At 50.5% G+C, this 18,416-nt stretch overlaps 3 protein-coding genes across 3 annotated transcripts; 2 read left to right on the top strand and 1 right to left on the bottom strand.

The window, feature by feature from the left end:
* Positions 1-2,156: 2,156 nt before the first annotated feature.
* Positions 2,157-3,503, top strand: BCR38DRAFT_407618 (uncharacterized protein; the record flags this gene model as incomplete). Its single annotated transcript, XM_040858187.1, has 1 exon — positions 2,157-3,503. The coding sequence occupies one exon, from the start codon at positions 2,157-2,159 to the stop codon at positions 3,501-3,503; it is 1,347 nt and encodes a 448-aa protein (XP_040718289.1).
* Positions 3,504-6,070: 2,567 nt separating this feature from the next.
* Positions 6,071-8,408, bottom strand: BCR38DRAFT_427842 (acyl-CoA dehydrogenase/oxidase). Its single transcript, XM_040859858.1, has 4 exons — positions 7,423-8,408; positions 6,693-7,306; positions 6,198-6,628; positions 6,071-6,147 (listed from the first exon to the last, which is right to left on the bottom strand). Exons 1-3 carry the CDS (start codon positions 8,001-8,003, stop codon positions 6,495-6,497), a joined length of 1,329 nt encoding a protein of 442 aa, XP_040718290.1. The 5' UTR covers positions 8,004-8,408; the 3' UTR covers positions 6,071-6,147; positions 6,198-6,494.
* Positions 8,409-15,144: 6,736 nt separating this feature from the next.
* On the top strand, positions 15,145-16,707 carry BCR38DRAFT_483281 (uncharacterized protein; the record flags this gene model as incomplete). Its single annotated transcript, XM_040863603.1, has 1 exon — positions 15,145-16,707. The coding sequence occupies one exon, from the start codon at positions 15,145-15,147 to the stop codon at positions 16,705-16,707; it is 1,563 nt and encodes a 520-aa protein (XP_040718291.1).
* Positions 16,708-18,416: the final 1,709 nt, after the last annotated feature.

The following is an 18,416-nucleotide window of genomic DNA, read 5'->3' on the forward strand; positions in this document are numbered from 1 at the left end:
GAGCTCGAAAGTAGGTACAAAAAATAAAATAAAAAGCAGAAAGAAATAGAGCTCGACTTGGCGCATTGTAGCCAACGATACTAGAGCGGGTGATAATCTGTAGGACATCCCGTTGTTTCCAACTGGGAGTGCCAGAACCCAAGGACATTGGCTGGAAGCGAGAGTCGATGCTGGTACAGATAGCGGAATCAAGGGTGGCATTTTGAGGACCAGGGTCACACATGGCAATAGTCTGCGCAGGCTGTGGTAAAGGCCATCTCTTTGATTCATGTAACTCTCGTAAAACAACGATGCGAGCAAGGTGCTTTGTTGGCCATAGTTAATATGCATCACCGGCAACGGCGTTTCTACAAGATGAGCTTCTCGGGCCCGAGGGCCTGCAGTGTTGACGTGCAGCTCCTCCCGGCGGCAAGACCCGAAGAACGAGAAAAAGAGACTTGGGGTTGGCCATATTTCTTCTGGCTTCGCATTTCAGGGATCCAAGTCTTCTCAAACATTTCTCTTGGCTTATTGATTGGCTTGGAAGTTGATATAACCTCCGCCTATCAACCTTTCAACTCAGTCAGGAATGGTCCGTGTAACTCAAGAGCCAGGCTAGAGACAAGTCCACTACTAAACGGCCCAATTCAGATGGCAATACATTGGAAGAAGATACTCCCTACGAAGCCAAGCCAGTCAGTATGGACAAGGACTGTGCTCGAGATAATTTAGTCAGCAAATAAACATTCGCAAGGCTATCATGATCAGAAGCGAAATCGGAAGAGGGATCAGGACAGGAAGCAGAGCAGGAAGCCAAGGAGGAAGAATCACCAATTGAAACCAACTCGACTCACTCTCACAAGCCACCTTCGTAACACCAGTCCATCAACAAGCTATTGGCCTCCAGCGGCATCCTTCAGGGGACAAGACCATAGCAGTTAACGGGAAGAAAATTCGCTCAAAAAAGCCATGCTGGATAGACAGAACTTCCCTGGCTATCACCAATTACGCTCCAGCTAACACTAGGAGGATTCCCCCAGGATAGGACTGATACAGAAAGTTACCCTTATGAACAAAGGCCGGGCGGCATGGTGAGCTTTCCTGCACAGCAGCTCTCTACGAGCAGGCCAGCCCCAGGAACATTGATTGTAAGTAGGAAAGATAATACCCCGTATTATAGTTCTGTTGTCGATGAGAAACCCAAGAAAACCAATGCCAGCCGATCCCATCAGTCTGCAAAGGGTGCCAAGAATAGGAACGGACAGACGAAAGGCTCCGAGAAGGTGCTTGACCCGAACAAATAAGGGGGGTTCCAAGAAGTCCAAGAACCCCAGGAGAAATACAGGATTCCAACACCCAAGGAGCAACCGACAACATCTAGTCAGAAAATCTCGGGCGGTTCCTCGCAAACGAAGAGTACGTTGTCGCCTTCAGTAGGGACTGTCACAATGGATTTGCTTCACGGCGTACCCAGGCGAAATATTTAAGTTACGTCTCTTTGATGTACTGGAATATCGAGCCATCCCACATTGTTCCACCCTTGGTTTGCCGTTTATTCGGCCATCTACTTACCAGGGACGTTTACAGATTTTAGTGAAGTGATTTGAGTAAATCTAACACACGAGTCAGTGATCAGGGCACAGAATATATATAGCTTTAGCTGGCTAGTGATTTCGAAATGGAAGACAGACGACTGTTATATGGATTGTAAAGTAATCGGAGAATTTCATACTCGTCGGGTCTTTGTTGGGTTTGTTGGCTGTAAATTGCCATCCTCCCTCGATGCAACACCAACAGGTGCTGTGTTTCTTTATTTAGCGAATGGGCCCCTTCCCAAAACAGCCATGCAGCGACGTCGACAAAGAAAGCGCACTCGACTAACACCAGATGATTTCGAGTCTATACATCGCTGAAAACAGAATTGGATAGCACTGGATTCCTTACCAACACATCCGCTACCGTCTATTGCGCTCAGTGTGCACAGCTGCTGGTAGTTCTTTGATACCACGTCAATAAAGATGGGAAATCCGCTGCAATTGGTTTCTCTCTTGCGATCTTGGTGTAGATATCTCATGAGGTTGAACCATGGCTGCTGTTTCCTGAGTTTATCAGAGTCGTCTTTGGTGACTTTTCTCAAGCCCTTTACTGCATGAACTCAACGTTACAGTGCACCCTTCATGTCCGCGCAGTCGCTCGCCCTCGCTCTCGGCCGCTGGCCAGGCGGCATTGTTGACTATGGACGATACATCGGCCTCGCAAAGCAAAGCTCACAAAGCAAGAAACACAGGTCGAGGCGACAGGCTGACAATGAAGGTCTGTGTCTTGCCAATGAAGTACACCATAGCACTGAGGGCCTCTGCCTCACCAGTGAGATCGAGGATGAGCGGCATCCTTACCGACCACTCCACCCTGCAACCATCGACTCAGTTATGCAGCAGGTACAGAATGATATGTATGCAGACTCGCATGAGAAAGAAGTGGTGTCAGCAGCACCGACGCCTTCAATGGATACATGGCCTCAGGAAACTGCGAAGCATCCCAGGTGTCCCCATCATTCGCCGGACATGCATGGAAAAGAGAAGATACTTCGATACCGTAATGGTCGCCCAAAGAATGTACGCTTTCAGGAAGAGTACCCCCACCTCGCTGAGCAATATCACGAGCTCGAGGACTCACAGCGCAGCCCCACGGCACCACGATCGCGATCTTGCAACGATCCACCGAAGTACAGTCCACCACAACACGTTATTTATTATGAAGATTTCCCGCGACAGTCAGAGCAATATTACGAGCTGGACGACTTCAAGTACTCGTATTCACCAGGGGAAGAGGATGAGAAGGCACTCCTGAGAAGTCTGGCTACCCTCAATCTGTCCGATGAACTTCAGGCCTCGAGAACTATGTCCACGGGCTCAAGCCAACGAGGTCGTAATGGCCTGAGAACTCTATTCGGGGAGAAGCACTATCATCCAAAGGACTTTTTTGAGTTTGATGACTTCAAATATCCGGATTCTTCGAGTTCAGCCTATGATGAGGCCACACCCCTAAGACATCAGAAGACGTCCAAGACCCGTAGAGACCCTGGAGCAGATCAAAGGCGCACGAAAAGTCCGATTAAACAAGCCTCGACAAGTAATAAGACATCGACGAAAGAGAACTCACCAAGGAAAACAATCGAAAATTTCAACGAGAAAAGAGACAAAGGTCACCACAAGAGTTCCAGACCAAGGGTTAGTTCAAAAGACTACGAGCCGAGGAAACTCAACTCAACACACAAAAATATGCCGAACGGGTTCTGGGGTCAGTACAACGAACCAAACGAATCGGACACATGGACCAGGACCTCATCCTCCAGGACCTCATCCTCCACCAGGTCGAGGGAATCAGAGACATGGTCAAGGGCCTCAACCAGATCGGTGAAGTCCAAGCACACAGAGTCCCACTCTTTTTTCAAGGCAGACATTATCAGCGTAAATGGCAAATTCTTTTGTAGTCGAAAACCAATGAGTCTTTTTAGGCACTGATTCAGATCGAAAAAGGATAAGTATAATAGGGTCGAAAAGGAGATGCAGATTTCCTCTGAGGTGTGGTTGTACAAGTACTCTGAACTAGTACCCACAAGCAGGTCATAGTCGTATCCTCCTCAAATGGCCCACCAACTGGAGGGGTACATACTGGTGAAGTTCAACAATTGACTGCCACCCTGGATCTGGGTTTCACTTCTGACTGGGGCGGCTGCAATTTTGTATACGTTTTCCTTTCGACTTAGCTCATCACAGCTTAGATGCTTAGATACCATCCCAAAAGGAATATCGCAATGGAACCCCCTGGTTCGCACTCATCATTGTAGAAGTGGTCGACTCTACAGGCGTAGATTTCGCATGCTTGAGGACGTTCTAATTTAACCTATAAGCAGGCTGGTGAACCCCCTTTTACGTGTCTCTTTTCTTAAAATGAATACAACTATTAAATATCATGTGATTATTACCCAAACACTTCAAATTCGATGGCAGTATTCTACACATTAACCACGTGATAACCATGCTCTTCCTTCATGCCTCCCCATTATTCAAAGCAAGATTTAGAAGTGCAAGTGCATGCTAAACCACTGTGGGATATGCAGATTGTTAGCACCTATGTGCTTCCTTCCAATATGTATTGAAGCAAGCATAGTGGTTTGTGAGTATGTTACCAACATCATATATAAATATTATGTGATGAAAAGGCGCCTTATTGACTAATTATTTCATTTCATCCTGTGAAATGTCTTCTCTCACTGCGTAGACCATTTCTATACAGGTAGACCACGTAAAGCCAATATACAGCAATCACATGTAAAGACCGCGCACATACTTCCCACACTGTTCATCAGAGTAAGTGTTAGCAGGCAGTGCCATACAGTTTGATATCTTGCCTTTCTAACCAGAAATTTATCCTCTCCCAATACATGCTAGCATTCTACAACTAGACAGTGTGAAACTATGTGTGAGGAACACTTGGGCGGTGAAGATGGAGACATCAGTCTTTGTCGGCCCATCTTCATTGGCCCATCAGCTAACTTTACCATGATAGAACTTTTCAACGCAGTGTAATCATCAAGTTGAAATTGGAGGATACTGCAGCACCTTGATTTCAACCTGTGACTCAGTGAAGTCTCCTTATTAAAAACACACGTGAAGCTCTGAAATTCGTCTCGAAGTCCCATTCGGCTGATTTGCGAGATCACTCTTTGTTATCCTGAGCCTGATCCATGAGAGTAACACGTTGGCCCCGGATAAACCCTGACTATTCATTATCCAGCCAACACACCTGAATTCGATTCTTCACTAATTGTCTTTTGAGGAGACCACTTACTGGTTTTTATGCCTTGCCGCCAGCATCAAAGCAAAGGTGCCCGTTCCTTCATGGGCTTCATGGGTACCTGATTGGAACTCAATCCAAACATGGGAGCAGTTCATTTTACCCAATCACACTCATGGATATGTGTCGAGATTCATACTGAAATGTGCCTCGGATGAAGCACAGCGAGGGCCTTTGCATACTTTTGAGCTGTCCTCTGAAGAAACCGGCGATGGGGCTACAAGGGAAGACCAAAGCTCGGTATGCCCCAATACAGAAGCATTACTGTTCATTGACTTGTTGCGGTTATTTGCAATTCCGTCGAAGCCCAAACCGACGAACTCGAGGATGGACCTAAAAGGCCAAAGTCACGGACGAGGCCCCCTCGCTATCCCCAACGGGACACAATATTACTCGGTAGCGGCATGTCCTTACGTATCCCTCGACCCTAACAGGAACAAACCTTTGTTCAGCCAAAGAAGCGACGTGGAAGCCGTCCCTTTGCTTCCACGGTGGCACAACACGCACGGGGACTCTGATTTCGAACCGCACATGCAGCATTTGTTGACGGAAACTGATCCTCAGTTTTCTACATCAGGAGTCAAGGTGCGCGCTGGCATCATCGAACGTCCCCATCAGTATGGCATTGTATTACAGGAAACCATAAGCGCTTCCATCATTCCCCGATCGGCCAAATTGCATGCAGCGTTTGAGACGAAACAGCGACTCAACTGGAACTACCTACCTCTGTGCTTTAACGCGGTAAATGAAGCCCTCGAGTTGAGTGCCTGGATGAAAAGTTGGAAACAGTACCCTCGGTGGTTCAGGCATGATTCGAGTAACCCCATGTTATCCACACAGGACGGCCTGTTAGGCGTATATTACAAATGAGATACCCCGGAGAACGAGGGAAACCCAGGTGTGGCGACTGAGCTTGAAGCTAGGTTGGTTGGAGTCCTTTGTTTTGGAATTCTTCTTATGGCATTATTTGATTCGCATATTTCGGGTTTGCCGCCGGTAGAATTATGTGGTATTCATTTTCCTTGCATCGAGTTTCATTTCCAACTCTGATGGCTGGGAACGCAGGGCTCAATGTGAGAGTTGACGCCATGACACAAGATGTCACCCTACAGTTTACTAAACTAGAAAATCGGGCCATACCACATTGCTCCACTCGAGGTGCGCCGTTTATTCTGTCATGCCCGTGATTGGATACTTCCTTGTATTGTTGGACATGATTACTGCTGGGCGTCTCTGCGGCTGGTGGTAGAGTCACGCGCCTGTTCGCAGCCCAATCTCTTATGGCTTTCTGTGAAATCATTCCATATGGTAATAGATACTCGAAACTTCATGCAGCAAAGGCTCACCTATGGTACTAGATACTTTTGGCTCTGAAAGTCTTAGGGCAACACTATATCGGCAGAGGAACGTTTCCATCGAAATCGACCTTTCGGCTCTTGTTGAAGTCTTAGTGTCAAGACCATAGCTAGAACTAAAATGCATCAGTCGAATAAGGCATGCCACGTTTACTTAGAAGTACCATGCGGTCACGGATTGGCTTCGCTTGAACGATTACCCCAACTAAACTAACCGCATCCCTGGAATGATGCAGACTATTGAACTCGGCATATTCCAGACTCATTAGTTGTCATGCGTCGTGACTCTTCCGCAATTTTTCAAAGCTTCGAGCTAGCCTCGAGAGCCTTCGTTTTAGCCTTGTACAATTTGACAAGCTGACGCACCGCCAGATCCATCATCACGTCTTCAGAGCCGCCAGGTATCCTGGCGCCAGGAACCTCGCGGTGTAGCACTTCAATCAAGGTCAGAAACTATTTCACATACTCTGGAAAAGGGATATGACGGTTGCAACTTACTTTCAACCAGCTCCCCCTGCCCACTCCTCGTATACCCATTCCCCCCAAACAACAAAACCGCCGTGTCAGCACACTCCTTCAACACAATTCCCGCCTGCGCCTTCAACAAGCCCGTCATCCCACCCAATTCCCGATCCGCCTCGCTCTTCTCCATCCTTGTCATCAAGAAGCCAAACTGCTCAACCCATGCCGACTGGCCCTCGAGCAACGCCCCGGCCCTCGCCAACCGATGCCTCACCACCGGCTGCTCTACAAGCGGCTTCCCAAACGCCTCCCGCTTCAGCACATATTCAAAGGCCGCGGCCAGGGCAACACGGGCCTGCCGCGTGACACCTACCGCGATGAAGAGCCGCTCGTGGTTGAAATTCGTCATGATGTACCGCATGCCCATCCCTTCCTCGCCGATGAGGTTCTCGAGAGGCACTTTGACGTCATCGAGCTCGATGTACGTTGTTCCTGCAGAAACTTGCCCCGCTACTTTGAGGCGGCGCATGGTGACGCCGGGTTGATGCATGAGCGGGACGACAAGGAGCGAGAGACCGGCTGCTCCGGAGTCTGGGGGCCCGGTGCGAACAGCCATGGTGGCGTAGTCGGTCCAGATGCCGTTGGTGATCCTGTGTTTATACTGTCGTCAGAATTCCATCATGTCCCTTGTCCAAACCCCCAGTCTGATCTATTTATCTATGATCCCGACGCATTGCAGCTAGTTAAAATGACGCAACTCACTCACCATTTCTTCGTCCCATTAACAATCCAAAACCCCCCACACCCACTCCGAACCGCCGTCGTCGTAATCCCCGCGACATCACTCCCCGCATCCGGCTCCGTAATCGCAATACAACTCCTCTTCTCGCCTTTCAACAGCGCCGGTAAAACCCGTTCCTGCAACACCTCGCTCCCAAACTTCACAATCGGTGGCACCCCAAACGCCATCCCCGTCGTTAGACTCCCCGGCGGCCCCGCCAGCCCACTCCGCGCCATCTCATCCGCGAAGATGACCCCGTGCAAAGAATCAAAGTCCTCGACCTTCAGGCCGCCGAGCAGCGTGTGGATACCGAGACGCTTGAGCCAGGTCACGGGGAGGGGTGCCGGCAGGGCGGGAATTAACATGTTCGCGGCCGCGAAGTCGGAGAAGACGTGCGGGGGCAATGTCTCGGCTTTTTCCCAGGTGATGGCGTGCTGGTGGAGGTGAGTGTCGATGAAGGGGCGGATGGCGGCTTGCCAACGCCGGTGCGAGTCGGCGAAGATGGGGCTCGGGAGGCCGGTGAGCCACCCCGGCTCCGAGAAGGGTACTGTGGGCTTGGCGGTCATTTTTGGCCGGATCACTGTAAGTTGTAAGTCGTGATATACTGGAAGGGTCGGTAAGTACGGTGGCAAAGAACGAGCAATCCTGATCCTATTTTACAATTTCTTATTATTACACCGAGGCTAGACGCGTAAAACATCCGGAAGGAGCTGTGCTCGCAAGTGTGGTTATGCGGGGAAGCTACCGAGGTATGTGCATAGCAGCCTGGGTTCTGTGGGACAAAGACCGGGGGGAAGAATCCGGGGTGTGGGTATGATATTTGGAGGTAGTTCGAGTTGATGCTCCATTTTGCAGATCTACCGAGGCAAGAGTCCATTTTATCCGAAACCATGAGGTTCCAGTTATTACCAGTGGTCAAAGAGCTTCTGGGTATGTAAGTGACTGAATACTATTGGTCCTCTTAGGCATTAGTGAATGGAGTTCTATAGTCCGGCCAGAACGGCATCCCACTGGGACCAGATATCCACCGAGATCCACCTTTGGCTGGCCCGGAATGAATACCAGATGCACCAAGTATTAGTGGCTACCTGAGATGTAACTCTTCGATTGATGATGGGGATATTCAAACTGCTGAATCAGCGTGGCCTCTGCAATGAGCCTGTCAAAGTTAGTCAATAGGAGGCGGCTGCAGTTGAAATAGTCGTGAAGGTAAGCGGTGTCTCCTCGTGGAGGACAAACGGTGCTCGAGCCTAGCAAATTGCTGGCACCTAGACCGCTTGCTGGGTTCTCGGGACCGGGAAATATTCTTCTTATATTATCGTTGAACTCAAAAGTCCTTCCAAGGCTTTGTTCCCTTAGCACTTGCAGGCATACTATTTGCTCGCTATCTATAGCCATCTAGTATGGTTCTTGATACCCACCCCAGAATTGATCCTCCATGAGCTTTTCACCCGCAAAGATATTATCGTTGGATCTATTGAGCGTGCATACACAGCTAAGTTCAAGGAGCGGGGCAGAGAGGCTAGCATCCTCACCAGACGAGACTATCTGCACCACATGGAAATTCAATGCATACCAGTGTGGTAATAGCTACTGATGCGAAAGTCCATTTCGTTCGAACCCAATACACTGTTCAGCCAGCAGCTGGAATAAGTTGCCATCCGCAAAGTTCGAATACAAGATTGGTGACAGAAGGCCAGCGACGAGAGACGAGAGCCTGCCCGTGATCTTGCGACAATGCATGTTACCGTCATTCTAGAAACCGGCAATGTTTCTGTAAAATTTCAAAGGAGTATCTGACTTGCATTTGTTGCCGACTACTTCGATTAGGAGAGAAGCGATAAAGTGCCGGAGCTACTAAACGCCACTCTGATCAGCTACATCTCACTTTGACTGCACTGCACAGACAAGGGCTCTCCATTGCATTGGGAAGTTCAAGCAAGCCACGGAAATTTGAAGGAGGGGGGGGCCGGTCTGCGCAACCATGTCGAAAATCCTACTGTCTACAGCCAAACTGATGAAAGTGCTATAGATAGCTCATGGGCAACTTTTGCCAATGCGACTACACCGAAGTAGGCAGGACGCCAAATCAGCTGCTAAGATGCCAAACTGAATAAGCAATTTCGGGAGGTAGCCAGTGCCTAACCCGACAGCCGGTCCTCCGGAGTGCGGCTTTGCAGCATTGCAACAGGGCCGCCAACTGGGATAGAAAGGAAAGAGGGTTCCTTGGTGTCACTCGCAAAACGTGGATTGGCCTGATTCATTGCGGTAAGAGCCGGGCATGAAAGTCAGAATGTCATCTGAAGGCGCTTCTCGACACTCATGGTGTCAAAGAGGCGCCGCAGCGTAGCGCACCCCGTCATCTTTGAAACAAGTCCTACTTCCCTGAGTTGTCTGCGTGTGCGTGTGTGCGTGGGGGTTCCAGTCACACCAGCCTTGCCAGCTTGGCATGTCCCTCTTCCGAGGACAACTTTATCGGGTTGTGATGAATGTTTACGAAATCGTGGGACGACATGACAGCTGGCATGACTTACTGAGACGCTGTGTCTGTGCCATCATTTTTTCCTTCTCTTTCACAGGCCAACATTGCACAATTTGACTTTGGAACCTTGTGTCGGGTTTCTCAGGCTGTCAACGATGACCCCAGTCGGGATCAAGTTTCCCGTACAACGACCTACAGAGATCCAATTCGGACACACATTGCTGGGTTGTGTACGTAGCGTGGCTCTGAGTGTTCCGAAGTCATCCTACGCTAGCAGGGAGCGTGGCTTCATGGTCACCAGTGAGGCCAAGCGCACATGCAATCAACGGTATAGGTTCAGGGCTAGCACACCCGGGCTGATAGATTAGCAAACTTTTGTTGCTAGTTTGAATTTGTTTACCTCGAGAAGGACCTAGCGGTGAGGGTTGAGTACTGCGTGAAAGGAAGATATTTCCAGCTCGGTCTCGTAACGATATATAGGCGGGCGGTTTCCGTTAAGTCAAGAGGTGCAGTTCGTTGTGGTAGCCGTTGAGCTGTGATGATGTTGCCAGAACAGAAGATGGTGAAATTCGTCGATCAACGAGCCCTGGCGGCATGGAGGAATACCGATGGAAAGAAAAGCCCACGCGCATTCAAACATGGGCCCCATCGCTTCAGGGATTGTGCTTTCCGGCCTGAAGCGACAAGGATTCAAGCTGCGCGGATAGTTCCCGCATCGTGCAAAGCTCATGTGCTCCTTTCCCTGACTATACGTTCTGACGTGTCCATGACCGTATAACCAATAACAGACACAGGTCTCGCTTCGCAGTCAACTACAGGTCAACAACTATTGAAAATATGTTTGGTTGGCTGTAAGGGAGTCGAGCGGAGGCATTGTAGGAAATGCGCGGCTATTGATTAGAACACAACTCTCGAAATCCCCAACGATAGATGCCAAGTGCTAGCCATCGGGTCAGCAGTAGTTCAAAACTTGACAAGCGTATTGTACTGTACGCTAATCGGAAGAGGTCCCTTCTCTTGTATCCCGCTTGCTAAGGCCGGTGATGACATAAGTCTTGACGAGTTGACAACGCTTCCGACGAGAACCTGGGTTTTGGAAGTGCAGCTTAGATGGGTAATTGATTGCGACGATGGGAAAGCAGCAACGGGCTGTACCCCAAGATGGGTGGTTTAAGCTTACAGGGCCAGTCCAGTGTCAACTCATGGAGATTTCTAATGACGAAGCAATGCGCGCGCATGATGCAAAGGCGAAGTAGAGGCAGCCAGCGTCGTGAGCACATGAGGCTTAGAGTAACCGGTGGCACGCAGGCAATACTTTATTAACAGCAACGGGAATGTCCGATGATATGCGCCGTCTATCTCGATGATATCGATGATGTTTAAGCCTTCCGGGGAATAAGACCTTATTGGGAGCCCCCATAGGCGTGTACGTCGTGGGAAATTCCGAGATACACAGCTGTGTGCACATCCGAGGCGCCCCAGCTTATGAAAACCGACTTTGGAAGGAACTTTTCGGGGGTCGCGACTTCTCGATGTGATGCAGCACGGAGGGGCATCGGTTTGGCGCCGAGACCTTTTTCGTGAGGGGCAGCTTCCCGTAGAGCATCGGCCATACTGTTGGCTCGTTTCCTTGAGGAGTGGCGCTGTTTGAGGTACCTGTGTACCTAGATACTTGAGTACCTCTCAAGAGGGTCTAAACTCCGACCATTGCCGGCAGGCGCTAAGGCTGAAAAAGGTGCAGGTGGGAAGCGGACGGGATAATACTGCTGCATGCTTGATCGCTTGGCACTTACAATAATTAACTTTTAAGTGGAGAGGGCCTTGGGAATAGTAGCAGATGTTAGCCAAAGTTTCCAAGATAACCCTCGAGAACTTGGTTTGGGGTTGAGCAAATGTCTTTATTCCATGGTGCTGGTGCCTATGTGACTCTCCGGTCATTTGCAGGCTGGTTGGCTTGCTGAATCCCTAAAATGCTGACTTGACAGACATGGTACAGGGGGCATGTATGTTGATCCGGCTTACGTCGAGGCCCCGAGAAACCTCCCAGACCTGTCGTTACAGGTCACATATGTTGGCCGTGCCGATACCTAACGATGAATCCCGACGATGCTCTAATTGTCATTGTGAACCCGACTGCTACCTATGGCTATGCACAGGATCTAAGCGATCGAAACCCTTCTGTATCACCCGGTGGATCTTCTCCTGCGGTGCATTTGCGCGCTGGAAGATATTGCCCTACAGCGAAAACAGACTTTCTAGGCCGAATATACTTCCCAGTGCATTAGCAGCAGGTATGGCGTGCTTATTATGCCATATGGGAGACCTGGACACCCTCGACGTTTTATGCCAGACAAGGCATGCGGTTCACCTCCCATGAATTCCTTTCCCTTGAGATTGAATACAATAGGTATTCGGTGCCAACTTGAAATGGAACTGTCAAGTGTGGCTGCCAAATGTTTGTCTCGCGCACTTGAAGCGAGACCCACGTAACATGACTGGCGAATCTTGTGTCCAAGGTGAGGAGTCCAATGGATCCTTGCAAAAAGCTACGGGTCTCGCAATTAACAATTGCCCTATCGAATGCACGTCCCCTACACCGTCTTCTCGAGGATCCCTGCTCACCGGTCCGTGACACGTTTTGTCAATAAAGCTGTCTATCAGTCGAGAGCTTGGCTTTTCAACGAGACATAAGAAGCAATTCGCAAGGCGTTTCGAACAGTGCAAGCTCCCCGAGGACTCCCACACCATCAAGTCCGCATTCTACCGGCCGAGTCGAATCACAAATAAAGCCGTTTCACCTAAGCCCGTATGCACTGCACACTGTACACTCACTGGAGTGGCCTAAACCTTCTGTGGTCTGGTCGGCATCTCATCAAAGTATCTCGGGGTGTTGGCAAGGTTCCCAACTGCCAACAACCTCCCATCATGTAGTTAGTCGACCTTTCCAAGCTCTAACATTGAATGTGACAGCTCTTGTGCGGTCGACACCCCTGAATACAACCCAAGATATGCCTGTGACATATCGAGCTCCTTGCCGGCCCAAGGAAACCACTCACTCGCCGACAGGGTGTCACTAGAAAGGTGGTGGTGGTGCAGTTCCTCTCATCAGGCCTCAGTTGGCTCATAATCACGTCACCAAAGAGTCAACACGGCGATATTCAACGTCGTTAATGCTTGCGCCGTGAGAAAGCGAGGCTAGAAAGCCCCGTCGAGTGGTAGCAGCAAGCAATCCCAATATGGACAGGGCGAAGAGGACGACTTGACAACGTCCAACCAAAGAAATGTGTGAGAGACCTTTGCATTGCGCCAACATTTGGACCCAAAACATACTTTGCTCTGATTGGGGCGATAGCATGCATCAAGGCACGAAACCAGTAGCTTTGATGGAGGTGGGGGGACGGGGGAGGGGGGTGGTTAGTTAATTAGTTAGCAGGCTGTCGGTCCTAGAGATGCATCTTGCTTGATCCCTCGAGCCAAGAGCAGAGCTTTTGTGTGTCTGGCCAGGCTCATCATACAACTCTGACGCATTCCAGTTGGGTCGAGAGGTGCAGAGCAAAAACGTTGCTCAACTTCCAAGAGCTCACCCAGACTTGATTCCAACACTGCCTCTCCCGCGCATGGGGTGTTGACCCGTGCCTTTTTCCAGCCAGCGACTTTTGATGTACTGATTACTTGAAGCTGTATGCACCATGATCCTGGACCACTTGAGCAGCTGCAAGCCGCCTCCAAGTCGATATCCATACCCGGCAGTTCCCCCAACAGGTTGTGTACAAGCTAAGCTGGTCGAATTCCCTTGTGGGACTCGAGTTGCTTGGAACTCGACCCAAACGTCCTGCTTTGACCATGGGCCATGGGCCCGTCCGTCCCATCAACATGTCCCTCCACCCCCCCAATGTCCCACATACACCTTTCGCGCCCTCCCAATCAAATGCGAGCGCGACGGATGACAGGTCGCAATGTGTAGGTACCTAGAGATTGATCAACTAACAGTGATGCCTGTCATCAATCCGCCCCCTTGTAAACAAGTCTTGTCTGTAATAACCTAGTCTTCCCACCTATAGCTGCAGCGCGACACAGACCACAGTCTACATGATTTCACCATCCACGTTTGGGTCCCCCGGCAATCAATTGCATTTGTAGGCGTGCAGCTCACGGTGGATCGTTTGCTGCTGCTGCTGCTGCTGCCCATATGTCTGCGCTAGTGCACGCGTGCCTGTCCCGAGCTCCCACTTGCCTTGTACTTCTTGTACATAGCCTGTTTTTCTATCACATTTGATGGACGGGAGCTTGATCAATGAAGTGATGGTAAGCCCGCTTGTGAGGGAGTAATTGCTGCAGGCTTTTACAAGCTACCTTTAGCTAGGTACCTACCTACCTACCTACCTACTGATCCACAATTCAACCACTCGCCATTGACCATTGATCTTTCGTTCTTGCCCACCCTTCCCAAGAGTGCAGAATCCCGACACACGCCAGAGCGAGACAGCAGTGGCAGCCTTCTTTCGCATCTCTCTGTCGACACGGCTCGTCTCTCACACAAAGGCACAAAGGCATTCCCCCTCCCATTCTCTCCCTTCACACCACAACCCGTCTTTCTCCAACCCCCAACTTTTTATTTTATTTTTCAGTCAGATTTGAGCCGACAGCTGCGATCCTCTCGTCGCTTGTCTTATCGCGTCTGCAGACGTTCCATCGCAGCGCATCGTCGACGAATCCGTTTTTCCCTCCGTCGCGTCGTCGCCCAGTGCCTGATCAACCCAATCCCTCCCGTACCAAGTACAACAACAGCCTTACCAGCGTCGAATCGCTATCGCGCACCTTTTTCACCAAAGGCGCCTTTCTCTTGCAGTCTCAGCCCGAATTTAAAATAGCCCGCCCCATTTATACGGACCTCGTTTTATTTCGATTTCGATTTATCTGAGATCTTGATTAAATCAGGTTTGCGCAGCAGCAGAATCAACCCACTCGTTCCTGCGACACACTGATTTGGCCGCACCCGCCATCCTCTGATCAGCGCGATCGTCGCTCTTGTTCCCACGGCCTTTGACTCAGCATCCTAACCTCCCACATCGTCGCATGCACGGCAAAGTATGAACGGGGACCAGAGTACGCTGGGCGTGGCTTCGAATACCTCAACCAAGTCGCCTTTCGCAGCACTGACGTCAAGTCGCGCAAGTCCTTACCCTTCAATCGCCTCAACCACCAATTTGACATCCAAGACCACCATGGCTGCGCCCGCTTTCCTTCCGCAGTCCCAACCGTTTCGCTCGAATGGTTTATCTTCGCAATCGCCATTCCCGCTCAGCCCATTCGATCGCGACCCGGCTTCCAAGCCCGTCGGCACCCCGTACGCGACTACGCCAGCGCCCGTGGCGTCAGTCCTGATCCGTCGCTTGCCCGTCGATACCACGGAGGAGAAGTTGCGATTGATGGTCGTGTTTTCTCAAGAATTGGTTGACGTGGAAATGTTATCACCAGACCACACCGAAGATCCGGGATTTCGATCGGCGGTGTTGAAATTCAAGACGGCAGCCGGGGCACAGCAGGCCAAGGAAATGTTGCATGGCAAGTCTATCTCGAAAGATGCTGAGATGATCGTGGAAATTCTATCCGGCAGTCCCACCTCGTCTAGGCGATATCCCATCGAGTCACCAGTGCCGACTTCAAACCCTGTGGCAACGTCACAGCCGTCCCGTTTCAACGGCACATTTCAATCTATGGAAAAGATCTCGCCCCCAATGAATGGGGTCTACGGAGGAAACGAGCTGCCCAACCCCGAGTCTAGTGCCCACTACCACAGTCTGTTTTCTCCGCAATCGCCCATTGGTCACCACCTGACGGAGCGGACGCGAATTTCTGGCAAAACTTTGATTAGCCATGACACCGCTGAGGATGACGAGACGGGCGAGCTCCTCAAGGACCCCGTTGCTTATGCTGAGAATGGCCCCAATCCGCATCGCAGAGCTACAGCTCCTCACCTTCCCATCTCGCGGATGGCTAGCCTGTCCCTAAATACGTCTTCGGCAGGATCCGCATCTGCGCCACAATACGGTCATCCGGCCATGACACCCATCTCGGCGCATGGAAACACCATGTCGCCAACTACGATGACCAGCAGCAACCATTCGATGAATTATCAGATCGGCAGTCAGCACTTCCAGCGCCACAACTTCCCGCCGGTGAACCCGGCGGATCAGAACCCACCGTGCAATACACTCTACGTTGGCAATCTGCCGATCGACACGTCGGAAGAGGAGCTCAAGGCCATGTTCTCGAAGCAGCGAGGGTACAAGCGACTTTGCTTCCGTACCAAGCAAAATGGGCCCATGTGTTTCGTCGAGTTCGAAGACGTGTCGTTTGCGACGAAGGCGTTGCATGAGCTTTATGGACATCCTCTTCACAACAGTGTGAAGGGTGGCATTCGGTTGAGTTTCTCCAAGAATCCGCTTGGTGTCCGCTCGGGCCAGACGCCGGGCCAGACTGGCACTGTTTCCATGGCAGGCATAAACAGCGTCATGGCAGGATCTGGAAACGGCTTTACGACCGCTAACGGCCCACCTCCTGGTCTGGCCGCTCCCCCCGGTCTGAACCGCATGACGTACAACGGTGTCTCTCCGATGTCGAGCGGTACCAGCACGCCCTATGCAACGACGAATTACTCGAGTCCTTCTAGCAGTACATGGGGTAGTTCGCTCTACAACGGGGGGCCCCTATCGGCCGGCGGCTCTTCCTCGATGATGTCCAGCTCATCGTCTGCATATCCTCCGTCCTATATGATGGGCAGGTAAATGGGAATCCAGCCGGCCTGTATACGCGCGACACCGCAATGAGCATGATCCGCGGTCAATCGTTGACAAACTGACATGGACTGTCTCATCGACCTCGGACAAGGAATTACTTCTCCGCTGTGTCGTACCGAACGATCCAGACTCGAGAGCAGACCGTTTTCAAAGGAGCATTGCGCAATTGGAGCCGGGTTCACAGGCGTTAGGTACGCATTTGGGAGCATCGAAGCAAACGAGCCTTATCACTTGTTTTTATTCTGGTTTATTCTCCTTCCATTTCTGTTTTTCAATAGTCGTCCGTTTCGCTGGCTCTACGAGGCCATTGGCACTTGTCTGGACTACCTGGGGGCAAGGCTAGTTTGGCGCGCTTGGCTTGTTTACTGCATCTGTTGGGCATTTGCACATGGTGAAAGTGGTAGTGCATGGTTTATCAGTGACAGCGCTGTGTCAGCATCTTGCAACGATTCCCCCCTTTCGCATACCCTCACGTGGGTGCTGATTCGCGTGGGAGTTTAGAGGCATTTCGGGTTTCAGTTTATAAGACTGGGTTCACGATGGCATTTGTTCGGTGTTGAACTTAAAGCTCATCATGGTCAGCGTTCTTTCAGCGATTGGTTTTGCTTGTTTTTTTCCTTGTCAAATTGACAACATTCCCCGGCTTGACCCCGGCGTTGACTTTAGAGTGTGTATCTTCTCATTTGGAGGCCGGGCTTTCTGGTGATAACGCGGTGGGAGGTAGAATAGGCGAACGACACTTTGCAGAGAAACTTCATCATAACCGTCATAGGGGCCAGAATCTATAGCAGAATCTACAGCGACGGGTTCATCATGGATTCATTCAGTGCACCACCGTTAACCACAGCGGTGGTCATTCTTCAAAAAAAGACAAAAATTTACATGGCGTGTCGGACGTTGTTCACCAGCTCACCAACTCGAAACAAAAGAAAGAAAGCGATATCATCAACCCCGGGGCATTTTGCAACAAAAAAGGCGAATGGAACGGCACGGACAAGGAGAACGAGTGCATATACATATGATTGGGATTCTTCGTTGGCCGATTTGGGGGACTGCATACAGCACTATTGAAATTGGCGGTCAAATTTCGATACCCGAATGTTACGCGCCGCGTTGGATCAAGCAGGCAACCAAGGCTTGGAGAGTTGCGCGCAGTCTGGCCGCGACGCCAAAAGTCTGGAAATAAATGCGTGGTCACTATCATTCATACACAACGTCTCTGGCAACGCAATGATGGGACCCTCCCTCGGCAGCCCCTGTCTATCGTTTGGCTCATCCTCACATCAAGGACCCAACTATTTCTCTCCTGAGTGCATCTGGCTATCTCTCTACGTGGGAGAGACGCTCTTCCCCGGGACGCAAGAGATACGTGCTACCCAACGGGACCGCATGCACGGAGTGCGGGTGGGGTATCGATGGCTGGATGGATGACAGCAAGAAAGAAAGAAAGGGATGGACAACGTGCAACATTGGCGTAGGGGAGCAAAAACAGGGGAGTTTTTATCTTTACACTATCATGAAAGGCAGGCGGCGGCGATTTGGACATGGCTATATACCTCTCATTGGGTTTCATTTTGCTTTATTACCACCATCGGGCCCGTTGTCAACTTTATGGGCTGATATCTATCCATTCATCCATCCATACATCATGATATGTGATTTGCATGGATGTTGGTTTGGTGTGCAGCAACTTTTCC

The sequence above is a fragment of the Pseudomassariella vexata genome, assembly GCF_002105095.1.
Source record: "Pseudomassariella vexata strain CBS 129021 chromosome Unknown BCR38scaffold_4, whole genome shotgun sequence".
NCBI lineage: Eukaryota > Fungi > Ascomycota > Sordariomycetes > Amphisphaeriales > Pseudomassariaceae > Pseudomassariella > Pseudomassariella vexata.